This window comes from Trachemys scripta, chromosome 18 (assembly GCF_013100865.1).
Source record: "Trachemys scripta elegans isolate TJP31775 chromosome 18, CAS_Tse_1.0, whole genome shotgun sequence".
NCBI classification, from domain to species: Eukaryota; Metazoa; Chordata; order Testudines; family Emydidae; genus Trachemys; species Trachemys scripta.
In genome coordinates, this window is record NC_048315.1 from 22,028,210 (window position 1) to 22,049,606 (window position 21,397).

At 53.9% G+C, this 21,397-nt stretch overlaps 1 protein-coding gene across 1 annotated transcript; it reads left to right on the forward strand.

Annotated features, from left to right (window-relative positions):
- Positions 1-1,215: 1,215 nt before the first annotated feature.
- On the forward strand, positions 1,216-4,235 carry LOC117867684 (fibrinogen-like protein 1-like protein; the record flags this gene model as incomplete). Its single annotated transcript, XM_034752905.1, has 3 exons — positions 1,216-1,564; positions 2,337-2,399; positions 3,543-4,235. Coding segments are annotated over 3 exons (1,041 nt in total), but the record flags the coding sequence as incomplete, so codon positions are not given.
- Positions 4,236-21,397: the final 17,162 nt, after the last annotated feature.

Consider the following 21,397-nt stretch of genomic DNA (forward strand, 5'->3'; position numbering starts at 1 on the left):
GCCCAGGGGCTGGGGCCGAGGGCATCTTCGTGGGGTTGGACCCTGCTGGCTGGAGCCATGTGCCAGCAGGGACCGGGTGGGGAGGCCCCAGACCACTGGGCCGAATGCATCCCACTGCTTGTGTGGTAAAATGCAGCCTGTTTCCCCAGCTAGCACATGGTCCCATGGCAGCTTGCACACTAGTTAGCTAGGAGTCTGGCCGCACCCCTTGGCGGAGGACAATGCCCCTATGGCGGCCCGCAGGCCTGGTGCAAGGACTGGTCCCTTTCCCTAGTGCTGTCTGGGCCCAAGGTAGGAACCCTGCCCCACTCCTGCACAGACAGGGGGAGGGGAGGAAAGAGGCCCCTGGTGCTCCCATGCCACCTAGCACAGGGCCTGGCTCTTCATCTCTACATCCGTCCTGCCCCTGCAGTCAGCAGGGCCCAGTTTTCTGAAGGGATCAGTGCCCCCTCCCTCGGCATCACCGTGGAGCTGCTCCGTGTAACACCATCATTCAGCTTGTGCCGATCAATCCTTTCATAGGAAACATTTGAAAATGCTTTGAAATCTCCCGGCTCCCTCCCAATCCGGGGCTCCTGGCCGGCCCCTGCCTGTCGCCACGGGCAGGTTCTCACACTCCCCTCAGAGCACACGGGGGGATGGGGACCTGGGACGTTAGACAGTGGTCTGGCCAGCGAAATCCCTGTTCTTTGTTCCTGAGCCGCACCTGGCACTGATGCCGGTCCCATTCCCAGGCCGTGAGCTCACACGCAAGCTGCCAACAGAAAAGGGGCATGTTCATCTTCCCTCTTCAGCAGCATTGGCTGATCCCACTGCGCCCTGCAGAGCCACAGTGAGCCAGGGATGCTGGCTGGGCAGCACGGGGTGTGGGCTGGGCCCTGGGAGACAGGCCATGGGCGGAGCAGGGGTGGGGGCAGGCAGGGCTAAGCAGGGCTCTGGAAATCTGTGGGGAGGATGTCTGTGTGTAGGGGGATGGACGGGGGAGCCTGACTGTGGGATTGGCCTGAGCTGGGAATCTGGGCTGGGCAACAGTGACTGTCTCCACAGTAAGGCAACTAGGGCTTCCCATAGGGCTGTGCCAGGGAACAGAGGCTGCAGCTTCAAGCAACCATGCAGGGGGCTCCCCAGAACCACAGGTTCCCCCACAACCCTGGTCCAGTCCTCCAGACACTCCTCCCCCAATGCTCTTCTCTCCCATAATTCCCCTTATCCCGGTCACCACCTTGCCCCCACGTTCCCAATCGCCCCGCCTGGCTCCCCAGCTCCCCTCCCCTCTGGGCTGCTGTGAGCGCGGAGCCGCGGAGCGTGCTCTTAGCTGGCTGCTCCAGGGGGCACTGTCCTGGCAGAGGGAACTGGGAGTCGCGGCTCCTGAAGGGCGGGTTTGTGTTCCCAGCTTCTCACCGGCTCTTCCCTTTTGCAGCTGCCCGGTGCCCTCGTCTCCTGCTCCTCGCCGGCCTGCTGGCCCTGTCAGCCCCAGTTCTCACCCTGGAAATACACAACCTGAACATCTTAAAGGGACCCACCCATGCAATCCGGAACATCCACCCAAAGCACCTGAAGGCAGGTGTGTCATGTGTCTGCTTCTATAGCCCTCCCCTCTGGCCCTAGGGATCCCTGCCAGCCCTGGGGCCCCAGGACGTCACTCACTGGCTGCCTGGGGATTATGGAGGCCTGAAGCCACTGGGAGAAATTACAATCCAACCGTAGCTCTCTATTCAAACCACGCTGAGCTCTTTGGTGGTTTGAGGGAGGGGAGGGAGGGAGGGAGGTTCGGGGGGGCACAGGGGCTGGCCCATTGCAGTGCAGGGAGCAGCATGGGACAAAGCCAGGAGGTGCTGGTTGCCTTGGGCAGCAGAGGGGGCGCGGAGGAGTGAACTGGTGCAGCGTGGGCCCGAGCCAGGCAGGGGCAGACGGGATGAGATGGGGGTGCTCGGGCAGCAGGGCGACTGGTGCAGAATTAACACAGAGCTCGAGCTAGGCAGGGCAGGGCTGTGCAGAGCTGGAGGGGAGGCGCGGGGGCTGGAAGCTGCTGCAGGAGGAGCTGCAGAGCCAGGGAAGGGACTGGAAGGCACAAGTTGGTGTGGGCAGAGCCACGGGAGCGGGCGGTGAGTTTGGTGGCTGCATTTGGGTCAGACTGGAGAGGAGCAGACGGAAGCCAGGTAGAGCGGTGAGGGGGGTTTACAGAAGTGTGGGCAGAAGAACGGTTTGTCCTGGATGAGGGTTTCAGGGACACGGAGAAGGGGAGGCGAATGCACTGCTAACACTCTCTGGTGCTTGGGAGACAGTCTCTGAAAACCCCTCATGTCACGCGGATCTCCCAATTCCTGTCCCTACAGATCAGGGGAAAGGGAACCTGCGGCACAGCCGAGCCAGTGACCCGCAGTTACCGGAGGCCCACGGTAAGAGTATCCCACGCTTCACCTATCCACGCCTTGCAGAAATGAGATGCAAGAACAACAAGAAGCAACAGAGAGTCCTGTGGCACCTTTAAGACTAACAGAAGTATTGGAGCATGAGCTTTGGTGGGTGAATGCCCACTTCATCAGACGCAAGATTCACCCACGAAAGTTTATGCTCCAATACTTCTGTTAGTCTTAAAAGTGCCACAGGACCCTCTGTTGCTTTTTACAGATTGAGACTAACACGGCTACCCCTCTGATATGAAGAACAACAAGAGTTATTCACACAGCTTCTCCCTGCAGGGCAGAACAAGGCATTGGGATGCATTGTCTGACCGGGCCATAGGGGAATCCCCAGGGATTATACAGGCCCCTGGGAGCAGGAACTCTGGTGACAGAGGGTGGGAGGGTGTGGGGGAAAGGGCTTGATACACACAGGCTGTAACGTGTCCTGCAGAGGAGAAGCTTTGGGTCATGATCTTTCTGCAGGAAAAGTGGCACCACTGATAGACTGTGTGGGATCCAGGACCCAGGGCTGTGACCCACTGGGCCGTGTCCCTCACTACTGCAGGTGTGGGGAGTTTGCAGCCAAAATTTGGGATGAGTGGCAAGATCCTTTGACTCCACAGACTCCTCCTTTCCCTGGCAGCTGGTGTCGGTGGCCTCAGCACACACGCCCTGTTGGAGAGCCCTTGGCACAGGAGTTTGCTGAGAGCTGAGGGGGTGCAGAACCCGCTGCTGTAAGATACAGTCACCCCACAGGACACACGGTGCTGTTAGCTCGCAGTGTCCCACGCATCATGTCTGCCGTGTTAAACACCTCCCCGAAAACCCCTGCAGAGTATGAACAGGGGCCTGTTTGTCTTCTGGGAAACCTACGTGTGCACGTGCAAAGTAGCTAGTTAGAGAATAAACTGCCCAGGAGTGGGTGACAGGACTGTGCCAGCAGATTCGGGCTCAGTGTCTGCATCCCTTGTTGAAGCCTCTTTGACAATGGGCTGGCAAAGCATGCGGGGTGTCAGTGCAGACACTGCTGTCTGTGGCACACCGGAGGGGCCCTTTCTCACTGACCCAGGGTGGGAAGAGCTGAGCAGGGTTCTGTTCCACGGGGTTTAGTGAAAGCGATCTCTCTCTTGTGCACAGTCTGGCCCAAGGACTGCAGCGAGATAACCTGGAACAGGGTCAGTGGCGTCTTCGTCATCCAGCCCACAGGATTCCACCAGATTGTCGTTTACTGTGACTTGAACAGCACCAGCGAGGGCTGGACGGTCCTCCAGCGGAACCGGCACGACACACAGATCACCTGGGCTGAGTCCTGGAGCACCTACAAGTACGGCTTTGGCAACGTGCAGGATGACTACTGGCTGGGGACGGAGTACATCTATCGGATCGCCAAGCAGAAGGTCTACCAGGTCAGGTTTGTCATCCACGATTCATCCGGCACCATGAAATACGCAGACTACAACCTCTTCAGTCTGGAAGACGAGTCCAATGGCTACAAGCTGAGGCTGGGCTCTTACACTGGGACTGCAGGGGACGCCATGACTTCAAACAATCCTACCACCGTGCATGACAACATGAAGTTCTCCACTAAAGACCTGGATCAGGACACTAACAGTGGGAACTGTGCGTCTAGCTATGAGGGGGGCTGGTGGTACTCGGCTTGTTATTCTGTTCGACTGAACGTCAAAGGGAGCATCACTTGGGGTGGTTTCTGTAGTGGGAACTGCCAAGCCTCTGCCATCCTCATCAAACCAGCGTCCTACTGTTAGTCACCCCTTCCCCACCCTCCTGTCTCCAGTGAGGCCAACCCCTGCTCCACGAAGGGAGGGAAAAGGGTCAGAGTGTGTCATGGCCAAACCTCCCGCCCGCTCTCACAGGCCTTGCTTGGGGAAGTATCAGGGTTACCCAGGAAACGGGGCCACTTTCCTTCTCCTCTCTCTCCCTGCAGACTTTCCGAGCTCTTCTCCACTTGGCCCTTCCTCTTTCAGCTTTGGGTTGATTCATTTTAATTATATTAAAAATCAGAACAATTGTTTGCAAAAATTGTTGTTTCCAAGCATGCCATGTGTGGGGTAGAAAACACGCTCAGCCCTGCCGTGATTGTTCATTAGATTCAAAGAGCGCCCCCAGAGGTCACCAGAAACAGGACGCCATAAAGGCTGAAGAATTCTCTCACACTCTGTGTCTCCTCTGTAGTGGGTGTTGAAGCTTCAGAATAAAATTGCATTTCCAAAAGTTCTCTCCAATTGGCAGATATCCATTCCACGTCTCAGGGGCTCACCCAGTCTAACCTAGCTAGAGAAGCCATTCCTAAGGACAGATCTTTGGGATTGCAGTGCAATGGCCATTAAAAAGGAAAAACTAAAATATCCAAATAAGGAAATTAAATCCAGGTGTCTGAGTTTAAACACGAGAGATGTGACTCAGTGTAGGACATTTAAAAAGGGTTTTCACATTGGAATATCCTCTTCTTAGTAAGAGAGAGAACGATAGTCACGCATTATGGAGTTGTGGTCATGACTCAATACCATCGCTACATCTATATAGCACTTTCTGTTGTGTGACTTTGACAATCCCTTACTGTCCTCCTTCCATCATAGTTATTCTCCGGTTCCAGAGGAATGGGTCTGGGGAGTTTGCAGTAAATCTGACAAGCTACTTGCAAGTGCTAGGACTTATAAAAAGGAGGGTTTTCACTTTCCAAAATGGTTCTTGCCATTTCTTACCCAACGTGAACTCAAAATTCAAATGGCTGATAGGCCCCAAGGACAATGTGGGATTTGGAAAGATACTGAAACTTAAACTCCTTAACGCTGGGCGCACTGGAAAGCATCCTGCACCCATCATCTATGATGGGTGTTTGTAGCATCGGGTGAGTTTGACCACTGATCAGTGACTATCTGCCCCAAACAAGCAGCACACAGCTGTGACACTCCGTGGCTGCCAGCCTAGCTCCGCAGAGAGGGGAGATCACCAGTCACACTTAATGCCAGGGAACCCCAAGACCTGCACTTAGCTGGAAGCCTGAACAAAGTGAGGTGTCCACATTGCTCCTGACCTCAGATTTCTTGCAGCAGGAGTGAGGCAAGGCAAGGGTATGCCACTGAGATCCACCATCCCCCTGGCCTGTGATCGCCACCCTGAGAGTGACCCAGGACCCAGACCATCCAGGGGTTATAGACAGTAACCACCAGCACCTCGAATCTCCCCTGGATGTGAACTGGCAGCAAGTGCTGAGCACAGGGCAATGTATCCTCGCAGGCCTACCCTACCCCCAAGTACCTTGTGCTCCGGCTATAGCCTCTGGCCCGCCTTCGAGGGTGCTCCAGGAAGAGCTGAGCCCTGCTTGAGATGGTGACGGCAGAGGTGAATGTGGCCAGGTCCAAATCTGACAGGAAGGGATGTGATCTCTGGGCCAGGCAAAGAGAAAGAAAATGTTCCTGGCTGCTGCTGCCTGGGGACTCGGGAGCGCAGGGCAGTCTAGTGAGGCTCAGGGGCACGTTGCTGACACGGGGGCTGATGGTCTCAGCCGAGGCAGTACTCAGACTTTGTCACTTCCTCGAAATGCTCCCCCCACCACCAGCCCCTGGAGCTGCCAATAAACCGGCATTTCTAGATATTGCCATTCCCAGTTCATACCTCTCCATTCGCTGTCCTTGCTCTGCGGATGCCAGGCTGCCCAGCACTGTAATCCAGGTGGGGAGACAAAGTCAGTGAGGGAGCCCAGCCCCAGTCAGACATTGGGAGAGCCAGGACCCAGTTCTGCCTGGCTCATGGAGGAGGTGTAGAACTGAGTGTCAGGCCCTGCACACAGCACCTGGTTCTCCTCTGCTTGTCTCCTGTGTCATCATTCACACCTGGGCAAAGCGCTGCCCAGTCCCAAATCTCCACCAGGGATTGGAATGTTGGCGTTTGTAGCATTTACCACCTGCTTGGCACCAGAGCTGTCATTGACGCCACAAGCAACTTGGTGGGAGAGAATCGAGGCCTGTATCTACAGTAGCATATACGGCACAGTGACATGGCTGACTGTCCCCTTGTTGGTCTGTCTGAGTGACCCCCTCCACTGTACAACCTCCTGCCCCTCCCTGCTGGGATGGAGTCCTGCCAATCTCCCACTCTCAGACCAGGATCTGGGTACAGCACCCCAGCTCTGCCAACTGCTCATTGCTGACTGCCGTTCAGGCATGGGCTTGGTTCTCTCTTTGGGGACCAGTGACCAACCGCCTCCTTGAAACAAGCAGGTTTATTAGCAGATGGAACGAAGCACCAGAGAGAACGGTTTCCAAACAGCCGACACAGTTAGTCTCGTCCAGTCTGAGCTTCCCGACAAGCTACATTAGACAGGCCCTTAGTCCCCTCCACCTTTGGTCCACCACAGCTGAGAGAGAGCAGAGCAATGCCATCTTACAGTGCCTCTGCCTGCCCTGCTGGGTTCCACTGTGTGATCCGTAGAGCTGGGCTGGAATTTTCACCTGAATGGGGGTTTGTGGGGAAAATGCAGTTTCCTTGGGGAAATTTCAAATTTGCCCTCCAAAAATTATCAGAAAACCCCCAAAATAAAATATTTCAGGTGGGTTCAAATTTAACTCCATTTTAAACCTCAATCTATTGTAGTGCTCCCCTCATTGGGCCCCAGGACCCCATTCTCTGCTTTGGGAGGGGCTCCCTGGCTAGACTGCATCTTTCATAATCTAACAGTGTCCCCATAGACTGAGCACATCATGGGGGTCAAGTGGCTACAGCTGCATCATGGGAGAGGTAGTCAGCCAGGGAGCCTCACCCATAGGGGAGAATGGACGCAGCAGGTAACCTGAACTACAACCCCCATGAGGCAATGTGTCACCCTAGTTCAATGCTGAACTGACTCAAAATGAAACATTTCACCATTTCCAAATAAAAATTCTTCAGAACTTTTTGTTCCATGAAAAGTGTCAGTATTTCAACTTGCAGGGCAAAGCCAGATGTTGAACTGTGGGAATTTCTTGCAGGACAGGATGTGACATTACCCAGGGTACAATCTGGATTCAGCTGTGTCCCCTCAGTTTTCTAACCTGCGGGTCCTTTCACACTGCTTTGCAGTGGGGGCCACCACTCCTGGTCTGCTCACACACAGCCTCTAGCATGTAAGTTACTCCCAGTGGCGGATCATTGTGCGGGCTGGCGGGGCCCGTGCCCTCTCCCTTCCCCCCCAATACCCCAGCGCGGAAGTGGCCAAGCCCCCTCTCCCTTCCCTCCTTCCCCCCACATGCAGAGCCACTTGCTCAAGCCCCCTCCTCCCCCGTGCAGGCAGGGACAGCCTGAGCCCCCCGCTCACCTCCCGCTCACCTCCCACCCACCCCCAGCCCCTTTTTGGCCAAAAAAACCCACCATTTTTGGTTGTGCCTCCTCTTACCTGGTCTGTGCCCCCCTGGGAGGTGGGGTCACAGCCAGGAGCGAGTGCTGGGGGTCGCGGTGGGGCCGGGGGCTGCAGTCAGGGGCCGGGAGCAGGGCTGTGGCCAGGAGTGGGGCCGGAGGTGCAGCTGGGGTGCAGCCAGGAGCAAAGCCATGGATGACAGTGGAAGCCCCGCTGGCTGGGTTTGTTCTAGGGTCCCTGGGCAGTGTAGCAGGCAGGCCTGGGTTCCCTACCAGCCACCGGGAAGTGGCACAGGAGCATTGGAGACACCAGTCAGACAGCTTGCCTGGCGAGACATTGTTACTTCAGCCCTGACGGTGTTATCCCCCAGCCGTGTGGCCACACGCTCTTGCATGGGCTCTGGCTGGGTGTTCTTCTTGCTGCTGTGTTGGGGAGTGGAGACGAGCGAAGCTGAAGGCCCTGCGAGCTCTGTGGCACTGAGGATGTGGCTCAGGGCCGTGTGAAAGGTGGTGACTGCTGGTCAGAGGACAGGTCCCTGACAAGGCAGGACACAGGACTGGATGCCCTGGGGCTGGTGGGAAGGGCGTGGCGGCCCATCCTTCACCAATTGTTGGGACTGGTCGTGGCCAGGGCTTTAGGGGCTGCAGCCCAGGCCCTCAGGCTAAGGGGGGCCCCACAGGCTGGATGCAGCCCGCTGCTTCTTTTCATTCGGCCCGCGGCAAGTCTGGAGTCAGGAGCGCTGGCTTGCCGATGTGCCCCTGCAGCCCCTAGGTGAGGCGCATTCAGGGAATCTCTGCGCGCTGCCCCCGCCCCAGCGCTGGCTCCCAGTACCACGGCCAATGGAGTCTGTAGGGGTGGTGCCTGCAGGCACGGGCAGTGTGCACCATGTAGAGCGGCCTGGGGGCCAGAGATGCCAACCACCTCGGGGAGCAGAGCAGCGTGGAACCAGGGCAGGCAGGGATCCTGCCTGCGCCACTGACCAGAAGCCACCCAAGGTAAGCACCTCCCGGCTGGAGCCTGCACCCCGCACCCCCTCCTGCACCCCGGAGCCCCCTCCTGCACCCAAACTCCTACCCAGAGCCCCCACCTCGAACCTCCTGCTGCACCCCAACCCCCTGTCCCATCCCTGGCCCCACTCCAGAGTCCACCCACCCCCAGCTGGAGTGGAACCCCCTCCCGCACCCCAATACCCTGCTCCAGCCCTGAGCCCACTCCCCCACTCTAAACCCCCAGGGGCGCCACAAAATCTAATAGCCCCAGGCCCACAGGAGAGTTAATCTGGTCCTGGTCGTGGCTGCATCTTTTCACTGCAGACACCTCATGTTTGCAAGGAACAATTCAAGGCGATTTGTGATCTGCCCTGTGCACCAGAGCGTGGCGCTGCCCTTTGGTGTGTCACGACTCGGGGCCGTGGATGTCTAGCTGTGGGGCGGGTTACCAAGCAAACTTGTGATTCAGAATGAGAGAACTCTAGGAATGCAAAGCCTCAGGCACATGCGCTGCATCCATCTGCCCACAGAGGGGGCTGGTGAGCTGCAGACCTCACTAAGCCCACGCTTAGGCTGAGTGGGGCGCTGGGGGAGAGGAGTGCTGGGGTGCAGAGAAGCAGGAACCTGTCCAGCTGCTCCCGTGCTCCTCAGCTGCCAGTTGGACTCATTCTGCCAATTTAAAAAGCGCCCCTCTTTCTGCTCCCACTGCCCCTAACACCCGCCCAGGGCCTCTCTCCTTCACACAGCCTCACCACTTCTCTCTGCAGCGTTTGGGGCAGCCTGTCTCTCAGCCTTGGCCAGACCGCAGCTGAGCACTCACTACAACCCTGCTCAGGCCTCTGACCGATCCTGCCTCAGCGGCGTAGCTCTGTGACAGCCAAGGCCTGACTGGCCTGAAAGGCGCTAGCCACCGCGAAGTGCTGGCATGTGCCGGAGATGTGTGAATCTGCCCAAGCCCCATTTTAACCCCAAACTGAAGCTGACATTTCACCCGGTTGAATTTATGTCCAGGCAGACTCTCCTCTGGGGTGTTGGAAGCAAGTCGGAGCAGACATTCAGGGGTCACGAGCGTTTGAAGGAACGAACACACCTTTGGGGCAATTGCCTAGTGCTTTGGAGTCATGGCTGCTCCATAACGTCTGAGCTAGAAATGCCACACGCGTTGGTCTATGGTCTATTCTGGGGGTGGGGAGGTCTGGTTGACAGCAGCCACCCCCAGCTCAGCTTTGCCCATCCTCCCAATACAGTGGGAAATGTCGACACTCTGAACGACTGATCTCCCGCCGGACACACAGAAAAGAAGTGAGAAAGGGGCTGGGGGCAGGGGAATGGGGCACGGAGAGCACGTGGCCTGAGGGAAGACTGGGGGTCACACAGAATCCCTCCAGGAAGGAGAACGGTGGAACCCTGGTATGGAGGTCATAGGAGGAGCAGGAGTTGGAGGCACACAGAGCCCCTGGTATGTGGCAGAGGGGAAAATGGGGGGCATAGTGAGGAAAGGTGGGTAAGGGGGGAATACAGAACCCCTGCCATGGTGGGGAAGGGGGATATGGGGGGCATACCAAGCCCTTTGGATGGGAGGTAGAATGGGGGCCCTGGATAGGAGACACACAGATCTCCTGACATGAGGGAGTGAGTGTGGGGTGGTTATAGGGAGCCCCTAAAATAGAGGGCGATGGCAGGGTGGCACACAAGGGGGGAACGGAGGACACGAGTGGACCCTGGCGTGTGCAATGAGCTCAACCTGCAGAGACAACAAAAGGTGTGACCCCGTAGTTATTCAAGATGGCTCCTCTACATTTCTGAGCCCCGAGTTCCTTCCCCCACATGGCCCTGGGTAGGGCTGAGGAGCAGCAGGGACACGGACTGTCGGAGAGCAGCGGGGGCACAGGCAGCCGGGGAGCGGCAGGGGCACGGACAGCCAGGTCGCTGTGGAGAACAACCTGTCTAATGTTGGGTTTTTCTGGTGGCTCCCACATGCTCAGACTGGCTCCTGGAGGAGACAACTGATCCCCATGACCTGACCCAGTGTGCTGGGCTCCAGGAGCACACGCAGGTTCACAGGGCAGGCCTGCCGCCTCCAAGACACTGAACCTGGACCTTCAGGTGCCAGCGCTCCCTGTCTCTCTGTGGCTCCCTGCAGTGAGGCCAGCCGAGTCAGGCTCCAGCGGGAGGCCTGGCCTGTCCCCTTTAGAGCACAGTGCTCTCAGTGAGTATTTGTAGCCACACCAGGCGCCTTTTCAAAACACAGTCCCATATTAGTCCCCTGGCTACAGCCTCTGAAAGGCCTGAGGTCAGCACAGAGAAGCTCAGGCTAACTCAGAACTCCGACTCAAGTCATCTTGGCTAACTCTCTGTGTCTCTGGCCCTGTGTCTGTTGGGCCCAGGTGAGAGCCCTGTATCTCTAAGCCTGGCTGCCTCCACTCTGCAAAACAATAGGACGTGAACCCTGGGTCCCGGCTGGACCCAGGCTCAGCCCCTCCATCCCCGGGGGGCCCTAGGGCCCTGGGTCTGAGCCAGAGTCCAAGAGATTTGTATGTAGATGGAAGCGGACTTAGGGCTTGATCCTGAGGCCAGGCTTACACTGCCATGTAGACGTAGCTGAAAGCTCAGCTCTTAATACAGCCACCTGCCACCTCTTGTCTGTGGTTGCCAGCCCCAGCCATGCTGTGTGCACATGGTCAGCTGCCTCTGCGCCTAGGGATTCATTTTCAGTCACTGGGGTGCCCGCTGTCTCGGTAGGGGCTGCGGCGAACTGAGGCGGCCGCCTCAGGTGCCAGGCTGTGGGGGTGGGGGCGCCACTAGGACCCAGATAGTAGAAAATTGTGTCTGCTGCTGGTGCATATGTATTCTCTCTGCTCTAGATGCACAGAGATGGTGGAGTGCTGGGCTGGAGGAAGGAGGGCACAAGAGACATAACAGGCAGGCGGGAGAGAAGATGAGAGGGAATAACAGAAAGCAGCAGGAGCTGCAGGGAGAGAGAGGAGGAGGAGCCTCTTATCAACCTCTCCAGCACCCCCAGGAGCCTGGACTGATTCACACCAGCTTCTCAGGGAGCTTCCTGGTTCCTGCTGCTTCCCTGAACCCACTTGAGGAGAACAGGCAGTCAGCTGTAGGGTTCCCATTCGTCCGGATTCCCCCGGACATGTCCGGCTTTTTGAGCTAAAAATAGCGTCCAGGGGGAATTTGTAAATGTCCGGACTTCCCCCCCCACCCCATGCAGAGTGCGCGGGGCTAACAGAGCAGCCGGCCGGATGGTACCACTTACATGGGGCTCCGACAGCCAGAGAGAGCCCCTCCTCCGCCTCCCCTGCAGCAGAGATCACTCCTTCCCTGCATTCGCAGATCCCTCCGGCAGTCTGGAGCTTCTCCCCGGCTCCTCCTCCACTGCTGCCCAGCGTGCCGTGGTGAGCGGCTCCAGCCGTTCCTGAGCAAGTTCACAGAGATGTTAGGCGAAGGCCAACAACAAGGGGGCCAGGGGGTTGGAGAAAGGGCAGGGAGGTTTTGGATGGGGCAGTCAAGAGATGGGGGGGGGTCAGGAGTTCGGGGGGGGGGGTTTGGGGGGGGTGTGGATAAGGTTTTGGGCAGTCAGGGTACAGGTAGGGAGTAGGGTCCTAGGGGGCCAGTTAGGATGGGGGGAGGGTCTCAGGAGGGGGAAGTCAGGGGACAAGAGGCAGGGAGGCTTAGGTAGGGGGTGGAGTCCTGGGGAGCAGTTAGGGGCAGGGGTCCCAGGAGGGGGCAGTCAGGGGACAAGGAGCGGGGGGAGGGTTGGGGGATCTGGGGGGAGGGGGGGAAGTGGGAGGGGCGGGGCTAGGGCAGGATGGGGGCGAGGCTCCTCCCATCCTCTTTTTTGCTTGCTGAAATATGGTAACCCTAGTCAACTGAAGTAGTAGGAGCCAGTTAGGCCCTTAAGACGCTGGTATCTTCCCTCACTCAGACTCTGCTACCAGCCTGCTTATTTGTCCCCTTCAATTGAGTGTTGAGAGCCACTCTAGCTGGCACAGAACAGCAGTCATGAGTGAAAGAAGAAAACACCCCGCTGGGGCAGCATTCAAAAAAAGAAAGAAAGCAAAGGAAGCTTTTCTATCTAAGCAGGAAGGAGCTCTCCTGAGATACATAGACACAAATGTTCACGGTGAGCCTTCCGGCCCCAGGGAGGATGTGAGTGGTGAGGAGATGCCTGATCTTCCCGTTAGTCAGAGTGCAGGTGACCTGGCGGCTACTGCAGCATCCATATCTCCATCTCAAATGGATGTAACCATGCCCATTCCTGAAGAAAAGTGTAGCTCAGAGAAGAGTGTGGTGGAGACGCAAGAAACAGCTTCTCCTGAGTTTAGTTCCTTAAATCTATATGATCCAGGACTGTGGACCCACTTGAGCAGTAGCCTAAGGGATTTCCTTGTACTGCATGGGCGACAGCAAGTGAAAAACTTCATGTTCCCCAAAGACAATGAAAATAGAAGTTTCCATCCAACACAGGGATAGCTCAGTGGTTTGAGCATTGGCCTGCTAAACCCAGGGTTGTGAGTTAGGGATCTGGGGCAAAAATCAGTACTTGGTCCTGCTAGTGAAGGCAGGGGGCTGGACTTGATGACCTTTCAGGGTCCCTTCCAGTTCTATGAGATAGGTATATCGCCTTATATTATAAGAAGAGTCACCACCCAAGAAATGTACACACACCACGACCTTGGAAAAACAATTCAAAATGAGATCATACCGTCACTGGTAACAAAAGTCAAACAAAAAGAACAGGAGTACTTGTGGCCAGGGCCGGCTCCAGGCACCAGCCCACCAAGCATCTGCTTGGGACGGCGCCTGGAGGGGGGCGGCGCGGCGGGGCACTCCGGCCTGAGAGCGGGGCCGCGACTGGGCTTGCTGCCCTCCCCGCGGTGTTCCCGCCGCCGGGGAGAGCGGAGCCGCAGCGGGCTCGCCACCCTCCCCCCGGCGCTCTGGACGGTCAAAGAGAGCGGGGCCCCGGCCGGGCTCGCCGCCCTCCCCCCGGCGCTCTGGACGGTCGAAGAGAGCGGGGCCCCGGCCGGGCTTGCCGCCCTCCCCCCGGAGCTCTGGCCACCGGGGGCTCTCGGCTCTTCACTCTCCCCGCAGCGCTCTGGCCGCCGGGGAGAACGGAGAGCCCTGGCCGGGCTTGCCGCCCTCCCCCTGGCGCTCTGGCCACCGGGGGCTCTTGGCTCTCCACTCTCCCCGCAGCACTCTGGCCGCCGGGGAAAACGGAGAGCCCCAGCCGGGCTTGCCGCCCTCCTCCCGGCGCTCTGGCCACCGGGGAGAGTGGGGAGCCGCGGCGGGCTCTCCGCCCTCCCCCCGGCGCTCCGGCAGGTCGGGGATTGCGGGCCCGCGGCTGGGCTCGGCGCCCTCCCCTACCGCGCTGTGGAGGAGGGGTGGGGGGGGTCGGCGGGTGTCTTTTTTGCCTAGGGTGGGCAAAAAGCCAGAGCCGGCCCTACTTGTGGCACCTTAGAGACTAACAGATTTATTTCAGCATAAGCTTTCGTGGGCTACAGCCCACTTCTTCGGATGCACAGACTGGAACACACAGCCAGAAGATATTTATACATACAGAGAACAGGAAAAGGTGGAAGTACGCATACCAACTGTAAGAGGCCAATAAATTGAGATGAGCTAGCAGCAGAAGAAAAAAAACTTTTGAAGTGATAATTGAGATGACCCATAGGTGTGAGGAGAACTTAACATGGGGAAAAAGATTCAATTAGTGTAATGACCCAAACATTGCCAGTCTCTGTTTACACAGAGTGTAAGTTAATTGTATCTAATTTGCATATTAATTCGCATTCAGCAGTCTCTCTTTGGAGTCCGTTTTTGAAGTTTTTTTGTTGCAAAATTGTCACCTTCAAGTCTGTCACTGAGTGGCAGAGGGGCATTGCTGGCACATGATGGCATATATCACGTTGGTAGATGTGCAGGTGAACGAGCCCCTGATGGTCTGGCTGATGTGGTTAGGTCCTATGATGGTGTCACTTGAATAGATATGTGGACAGAGCTGGCATCGGGCTTTGTTGCAAGGATAGGTTCCTGGGTTAGTGTTTATGTTGTATGGTGTGCGGTTGCAGGTGAGTATTTGCTTCAGGTTGGAAGGCTGTCTGTAAGCGAGGACTGGTCTGTCTCCCAAGATCTGTGAGAGTGAGGGATTATCTTTCAGGATAGGTTGTAGATCTTTGATGATGTGCTGGAGAGGTTTTAGTTGGGGGCTGAAGGTGGCGGCTAGAGGCGTTCTGGTATTTTCTTTGTTGGGCCTGTCTTGTAGGAGGTGACTTCTGGGTACTCTTTTGGCTCTGTCAATCTGTTTTTTCACTTCAGCAGGTGGGTATTGTAGTTTTAAGAATGCTTGATGGCGATCTTGTAGGTGCTTGTCTCTATCCGAGGGATTGGAGCAAATGCGGTTGTATTTTAGAGCTTGGCTGTAGACAATGGATCGTGTGGTGTGTCCTGGAGGTCAGTGGGTTTCCGGTATAGGGTGGTGTTTATGTGACCATCGCTTATTAGCACAGTAGTGTCTAGGAAATGGACCACTTGTGTGGATTGGTCTAGGCTGAGGTTGATGGTGGGATGGAAATTGTTAAAATCATGGTGGAATTCCTCGAGGGCTTCTTTTCCATGGGTCCAGATGATGAAGATGTCATCAATGTAGCGCAAGTAGAGTAGGGGCGTTAGGGGATGAGAGCTAAGAAAGCGTTGTTCTAAGTCAGCCATAAAGATGTTGGCATACTGTGGGGCCATGCGGGTACCCATAGCAGTGCTGCTGACTTGAAGGTATATATTGTCCCCAAATGTGAAATAGTTGTGGGTGAGGACAAAGTCACAAAGTTCAGCCACCAGGTTAGCCGTGATATTATTGGGGATACTGTTCCTGATAGCTTGTAGTTCATCTTTGTGTGGATTGTTGGTATAGAGGGATTCTGCATCCATAGTGGCCAGGATGGTGTTTTCTGGAAGATCACCGGTGGATTGTAGTTTCCTCAGGAAGTCAGTGGTGTCTTGAAGATAGCTGGGAGTGCTGGTAGCGTAGGGCCTGAGGAGAGAGTCCACATAGCCAGACAATCCTGCTGTCAGGATGCCAATGTCTGAGATGATGGGGCGTCCAGGATTTCCAGGTTTATGGATCTTGGGTAGCAAATAGAATACACCTGGTCGGGGTTCTAGGCATGTGTCTGTACAGATCTGTTCCTGTGCTTTCTCAGGGAGTTTCTTGAGCAGATGGTGTAGTTTCTTTTGGTAATCATCAGTGGGATCAGAGGATAATGGCCTGTAGAATGTGGAGTTAGAGAGCTGTCTAGCAGCCTCTTGGTCATATTCCAATTTATTCATGATGACGACAGCACCTCCTTTGTCAGCCTTTTTGATTATGATGTCAGAGTTGTTCCTGAGGCTGTAGATGGCGTTGTGTTCTGCACAGCTGAGGTTATGGGGCAAGTGATACTGCTTTTCCACAATTTCAGCCCGTGCACGTCGACAGAAGCACTCTATGTAGAAGTCCAGTCTGTTGTTTCAACCTTCAGGAGGAGCCCACGCAGAATCCTTTTTGTAGTGTTGGTAGGAAGGATTCTGTGGGTTAGTATGTTGTTCAGAGGTGTGTTGGAAGTATTCTTTGAGTCGGAGACGGCGAAAGTAGGATTCTAGGTCACCGCAGAACTGTATCATATTCGTGGGTCTGGAGGGACAAAAGGAGAGGCCCCGAGATAGGACAGACACTTCTGCTGGGCTAAGAGTATAGCTGGAAAGATTAACAATATTGTTGGGTGGGTTAAGGGAACTACTGTTGTGGCTGCTTGTGGCATGTAGCAGTTTAGATAGTTTAGTGTCCTTTTTCCTTTGTAGAGAAGCAAAGTTTGTGTTGTAATTGGCTTGTCTAGTTTTTGTAAAGTCTATCCATGAGGAAGTTTGTGTAGAAGGTTGGTTTTTCATGAGAGTATCCAGTTTTTAGAGCTCAGTCTTGATCTTTCCCTGTTTGCTGTATAGGATGTTGATCAGGTGGTTTCGCGGTTTCTTTGAGAGTGTGTGGCACAATCTCTCAGCATAGTCTGTGTGATATGTAGATTGTAATGGATTTTTTACCTTTAGTCCTTTTGGTATGATGTCCATCTGTTTGCATTTGGAAAGGAAGATGATGTCTGTCTGTATCTGTACGAGTTTTTTCATGAAGAAGTCAGCAAGATATTACTCTGTTATTCTGGACTGCACACCTGACATCAGCCATACGGAACAAATGACTTTAATGGTGCATTTTGTAACAACAGAACCTAGTGAAAATGTCCTTACAATAAAAAGAACAGGAGTACTTGTGGCACCTTAGAGAGTAACAAATAAAGGTGCCACAAGTACTCCTGTTCTTTTTGCGGATACAAACTAACACGGCTGCTACTCTGAAATCTGTCCCTACAATGGTGACTGTCAGAGAGCATTTTCTAGAATTTATTGACATTGATGATACTACAGGAGCTGGTATGACAAATGTGCTTCTTAAAAAGCTGGAAGATCTGGGAATTGCAATAGCTGACATGAGACGTCAGGGCTACGATAATGGTGCCAACATGAGAGGAAAGAACAGAGGAGTGCAGACACGGGTCCGAGAGTTAAACCCTCGAGCTTTTTTTGTCCCATGCAGTTCTCATTCATTGAACTTGGTGGTCAGTGATGCAGCATCAGCTTCTAGTGAAGCTGCTGAATTTTTTAATGTAATTCAAAGCATCTATGTATTTTTCTCTGCATCAACTCATCAATGGCAAATTTTGAAGCAACATCTGGTAACATCCTCTCTGACACTGAAACCACTGAGTGCCACACGATGGGAAAGTCGAATGGAGGCGATAAAGCCGATCAAACATCAAATTGGGAAGATAGATGATGCCATAGTTGCCATTATGGAGGATAATGCTATGACAGGAACTGTTCTTGGGAGAACACTGGCAGAGGGAAATGGAATCACCAGAAACTTCAAATTTCTGTGTGGCTTAGTGTTGTGGCATGACATACGGTTTGAAATAAAAGTTGTAAGCAAGAGACTCCAAGGTGTTGACCTAGATATATCTGGAGCAATGGAACAAGTGGACAAAGCAAAGTTATACCTACCGTCTTACCGGTCAGAGGAGGGATTTCAAAATGTTCTGAAGAGTGCACAGAAGTTGGCAGAGGAACTTCACACTGAAACTATTTTCCCACCCATTCAAGAATACAAGAGTCACCAAAGAAGAAGACATTTTGATTACGAGGCACGAGATAATCCCATAAGAGACTCCAAACAACAATTCAAAGTTGAATTCTTTAACCAGGTGCTAGATTGTACAATACAGTCAGTTGAAGAACATTTCATGCAGCTCAAGGAACACAGCAGTATATTTGGGACGTTGTATGATATTCCAAAACTCTTCATTATACCTGAAGACCACCTACACCAGCAATGCAGGGCACTAGAGACAGTGTTGACACATGATGACATGCGCAATATTGATGCGAGTGATTTAGGTGATGAACTGAAAGCCCTTTCAAGATACATTTCAGGATCAACTCCAAAGGCTGTTCTGAAATATATGTGCACAAATAAGATGACCACCCTCTTTCCAAATGCTTTTGTTGCTCTGTGCATACTTCTAACACTTCCTGTAACAGTTGCCAGTGGAGAACGCAGCTTCTCCAAGCTGAAGTTAATAAAAACACATCTACGCTCCACAATGACACAGGAGAGGCTGGTCGGCCTTGCAACCATCACAATAAAGCATGAGCTGGCTCAGACTGTGGACCTTAAGGAAGCAGTTCAAATCTTTGCAGCCAAGAAGGCACGGAAAGCACCACTCTGATTATTCAAAGAGATAAAATGCCAGTGTTTACTATGCAGACAAGAAAAGTTACATTTGCTACTCAGGCGTTTGAAAGTTAAGTGTTACTTAAAATTTTTGAACAAGGCATTTTAAGTTGTTAGTTCTCTTTTATTGGGGTAGGTAGCAGAGCAGTACCATGAGAGGAGTAGAACAGGAAGAAGGCAGAATTGAGACCTTTCAAAGTTTTGACCCAAGCATGGGGGCGTCATTTGAGCTCTCCGCCTCAGGTGCCAAAATGTTGTGGGCCAGCTCTGGGGCTGCCACTCCAATGTGTTGATTCCAGCCCTAGCCACTCTGTCTCAAACACCTCTGCTGATGTCCATGTGCTAAGGAGACAATGAATTCTTCCCCCGAGGGGTCACAGTGTCACCATGACTGGTACAGTGTCATACAGATAGCTCATAAAAATATTACCGAAAGTTCCCACATTCATCACACCCCCACCAAGAGATTACCAGTTCCCACTCGCTGGGCCTGCACTATCAGACCTCAGAGCCTTGGGATTCCGGCTTAGAGAACTCTGGTCATGCTGGGGGTGGTGGGGGTAAGATTTATTAAGATGATTATTTTCTCTCCCTCTGAGCTCTGCACATACGGACTGATAATAATTACGATCCCAGGTTAAAACTACAAAAAAAATATATAGATCTACAGCTCTAAAGGGGGAAGGAAATTAGATAGCTAGATAGATTAGATGGATGGGTGTGTATGGGGATAGATAGAATAAATAGAGCTTGTATCACACAGTGCTTCTTCCGCAATGCCTTCCTGCCTTTTCTTTCTCACACACAGATATTTGTGTATGTTTGGTGCAGTGTGCACAGAGAGCTGTGTGTGTGGTGCAGTGCGCACAGAAGGCTGTGTGTGTGTGTGTGTGGTGCAGTGTTCACAGACGGGTGTGTGTTGTGCACACAGAGAGCTTTGTGTGTTTGGTGCAGTGCACACAGAAGGCTGTGTGTGTGGTGCAGTTTGCACAGAAGGCTCTCTGTGTGTGTGTGTGTGTGTGTGTGTGTGTTGCAGTGTGCCCAGAGGGCTCTGTGTGTGTGTGTGTGTGTGTGTGTGTGTGGTGCAGTGTACACATACACAGAAGGCTCTGTGTGTGTGGTGCAGTGCACACAGAGGGCTGTGTATGTGGTGCAGTGCGCACAGAAGACTGTGTGTTTGTGTGTGTGTTTGTGTGGTGCAGTGCGCACAGAAGACTCTGTCTGTGGTGTGGTGCAGTGCACACAGAGGGCTGTGTATGTGGTGCAGTGCGCACAGAAGACTCTGTCTGTGGTGTGGTGCAGTGCACACAGAAGGCTCTGTGTGTGTGTAATTGGTGCAGTGCACACAGAAGGCTCTGTGTGTATGTGATTGGTGCAGTGCACACAGAAGGCTCTGTGTGTATGTGATTGGTGCAGTGCACACAGAAGGCTCGGTGTGTGTGTGTGTGGTGCAGTGGGCACAGAAGGCTCTGTGTGTGTGTGTGTGTGTGTGTGTGTGTGGTGCAGTGGGCACAGATGGCTCTGTGTGTGTGTGTGGTGCAGTGGGCACAGATGGCTCTGTGTCTGTGTATGGTGCAGTGGGCACAGATGGCTCTGTGTGTGTGTGTGTGGGGGGGGGATGTGCAACGCACACAGAGCGCTGTGTGTATCTCAAAGAGGCTGTGCACTGAAGGAGCTGGGTGCTGAGGCCCCTGGCCAAGCTGGGTATTTGCAGCATCGCAGACATTCTCTGAAGCTTTTTATCAGTCTGTTAACAAAAGTTTCCTGAGCCTGAGCCACAAGCTCTGGGTTGGCAGCAGAAGGAACCGCAGCTGTTTGTGCTGCTGACAGAGAAGGGGCTAGAAGAGATGGGGCCGGAGTCTCACGCACATCATACGTTATTTCACCCGTTCCCCTCACATCAAGGAAGGAAGCTGCCCTCACTCGTGGCTGGGCAGGCAGGGCACAATTGAGTGGCCTGAATGCACAGCACAGGGCTCATTCCCTTTTCCGGTGTCCTGTCAGAAACGTGGGTGTGGCCATCCCAGAAGAGGTGCTCAGGGTCCTGGCTCTGTATTACTCCTCCAAGAACTGTGTGTAATGGGAGCTCACTGCCCAATGCAGCCTCAGCTGGCACCTTTGCCACTGCGCACCTGTGGGACCCTAGCAGATACTGGTGCCAGGGGACAGGGCATGTTCGGGATTCCAAGTGCCTGCAAGATGCGCCAGTGAGCCAGGGGGTAAGGAGGGCACATTGAATTACAGACCTGTCAGCTTAACTTCATACCCAGAAAGATAATGGAGCGAATAATTAAGCAATCACTTTTCAAACACTTAGACGATAATGAGGTGATAAGTAACAGTCAGCCTGGATTTGTCAAGACCAAATCATGTCACACCAACCTGATAGCTTTCTTTGACAGGGTAACAAGCCTTGTGGATGGGGGGAAGTGATAGATGTGGTATAGCTTGACTTTAGTAAGGCTTCTGATACTGTCTCTCATGACCTTCTCATAAACAAACTAGGGGAAAACAACCTAGATGGAGCTACTATAAGGTGGGTGTATAATTGGTTGGAAAATCGTTCCCAGAGAGTAGTTATCAGTGCTTCACAGTCGTGCTGGAAGGGCATAACGAGTGGGGTCCCGCAGGGATCAGTTCAGGGTCCAGTTCTGTTCAATATCTTTATCAGTGATTTAGATAACGGCATAGAGAGTGCACTTATAAAGTTTGCGGACGATACCAAGCTGGGAGGGGTTGCAAGTGCTTTGGAGGATAGGATTAAAATTCAAAATGATCTGGAGAAACTGGAAAAATGGTCTGAAGTAAATAGGATGAAATTCAA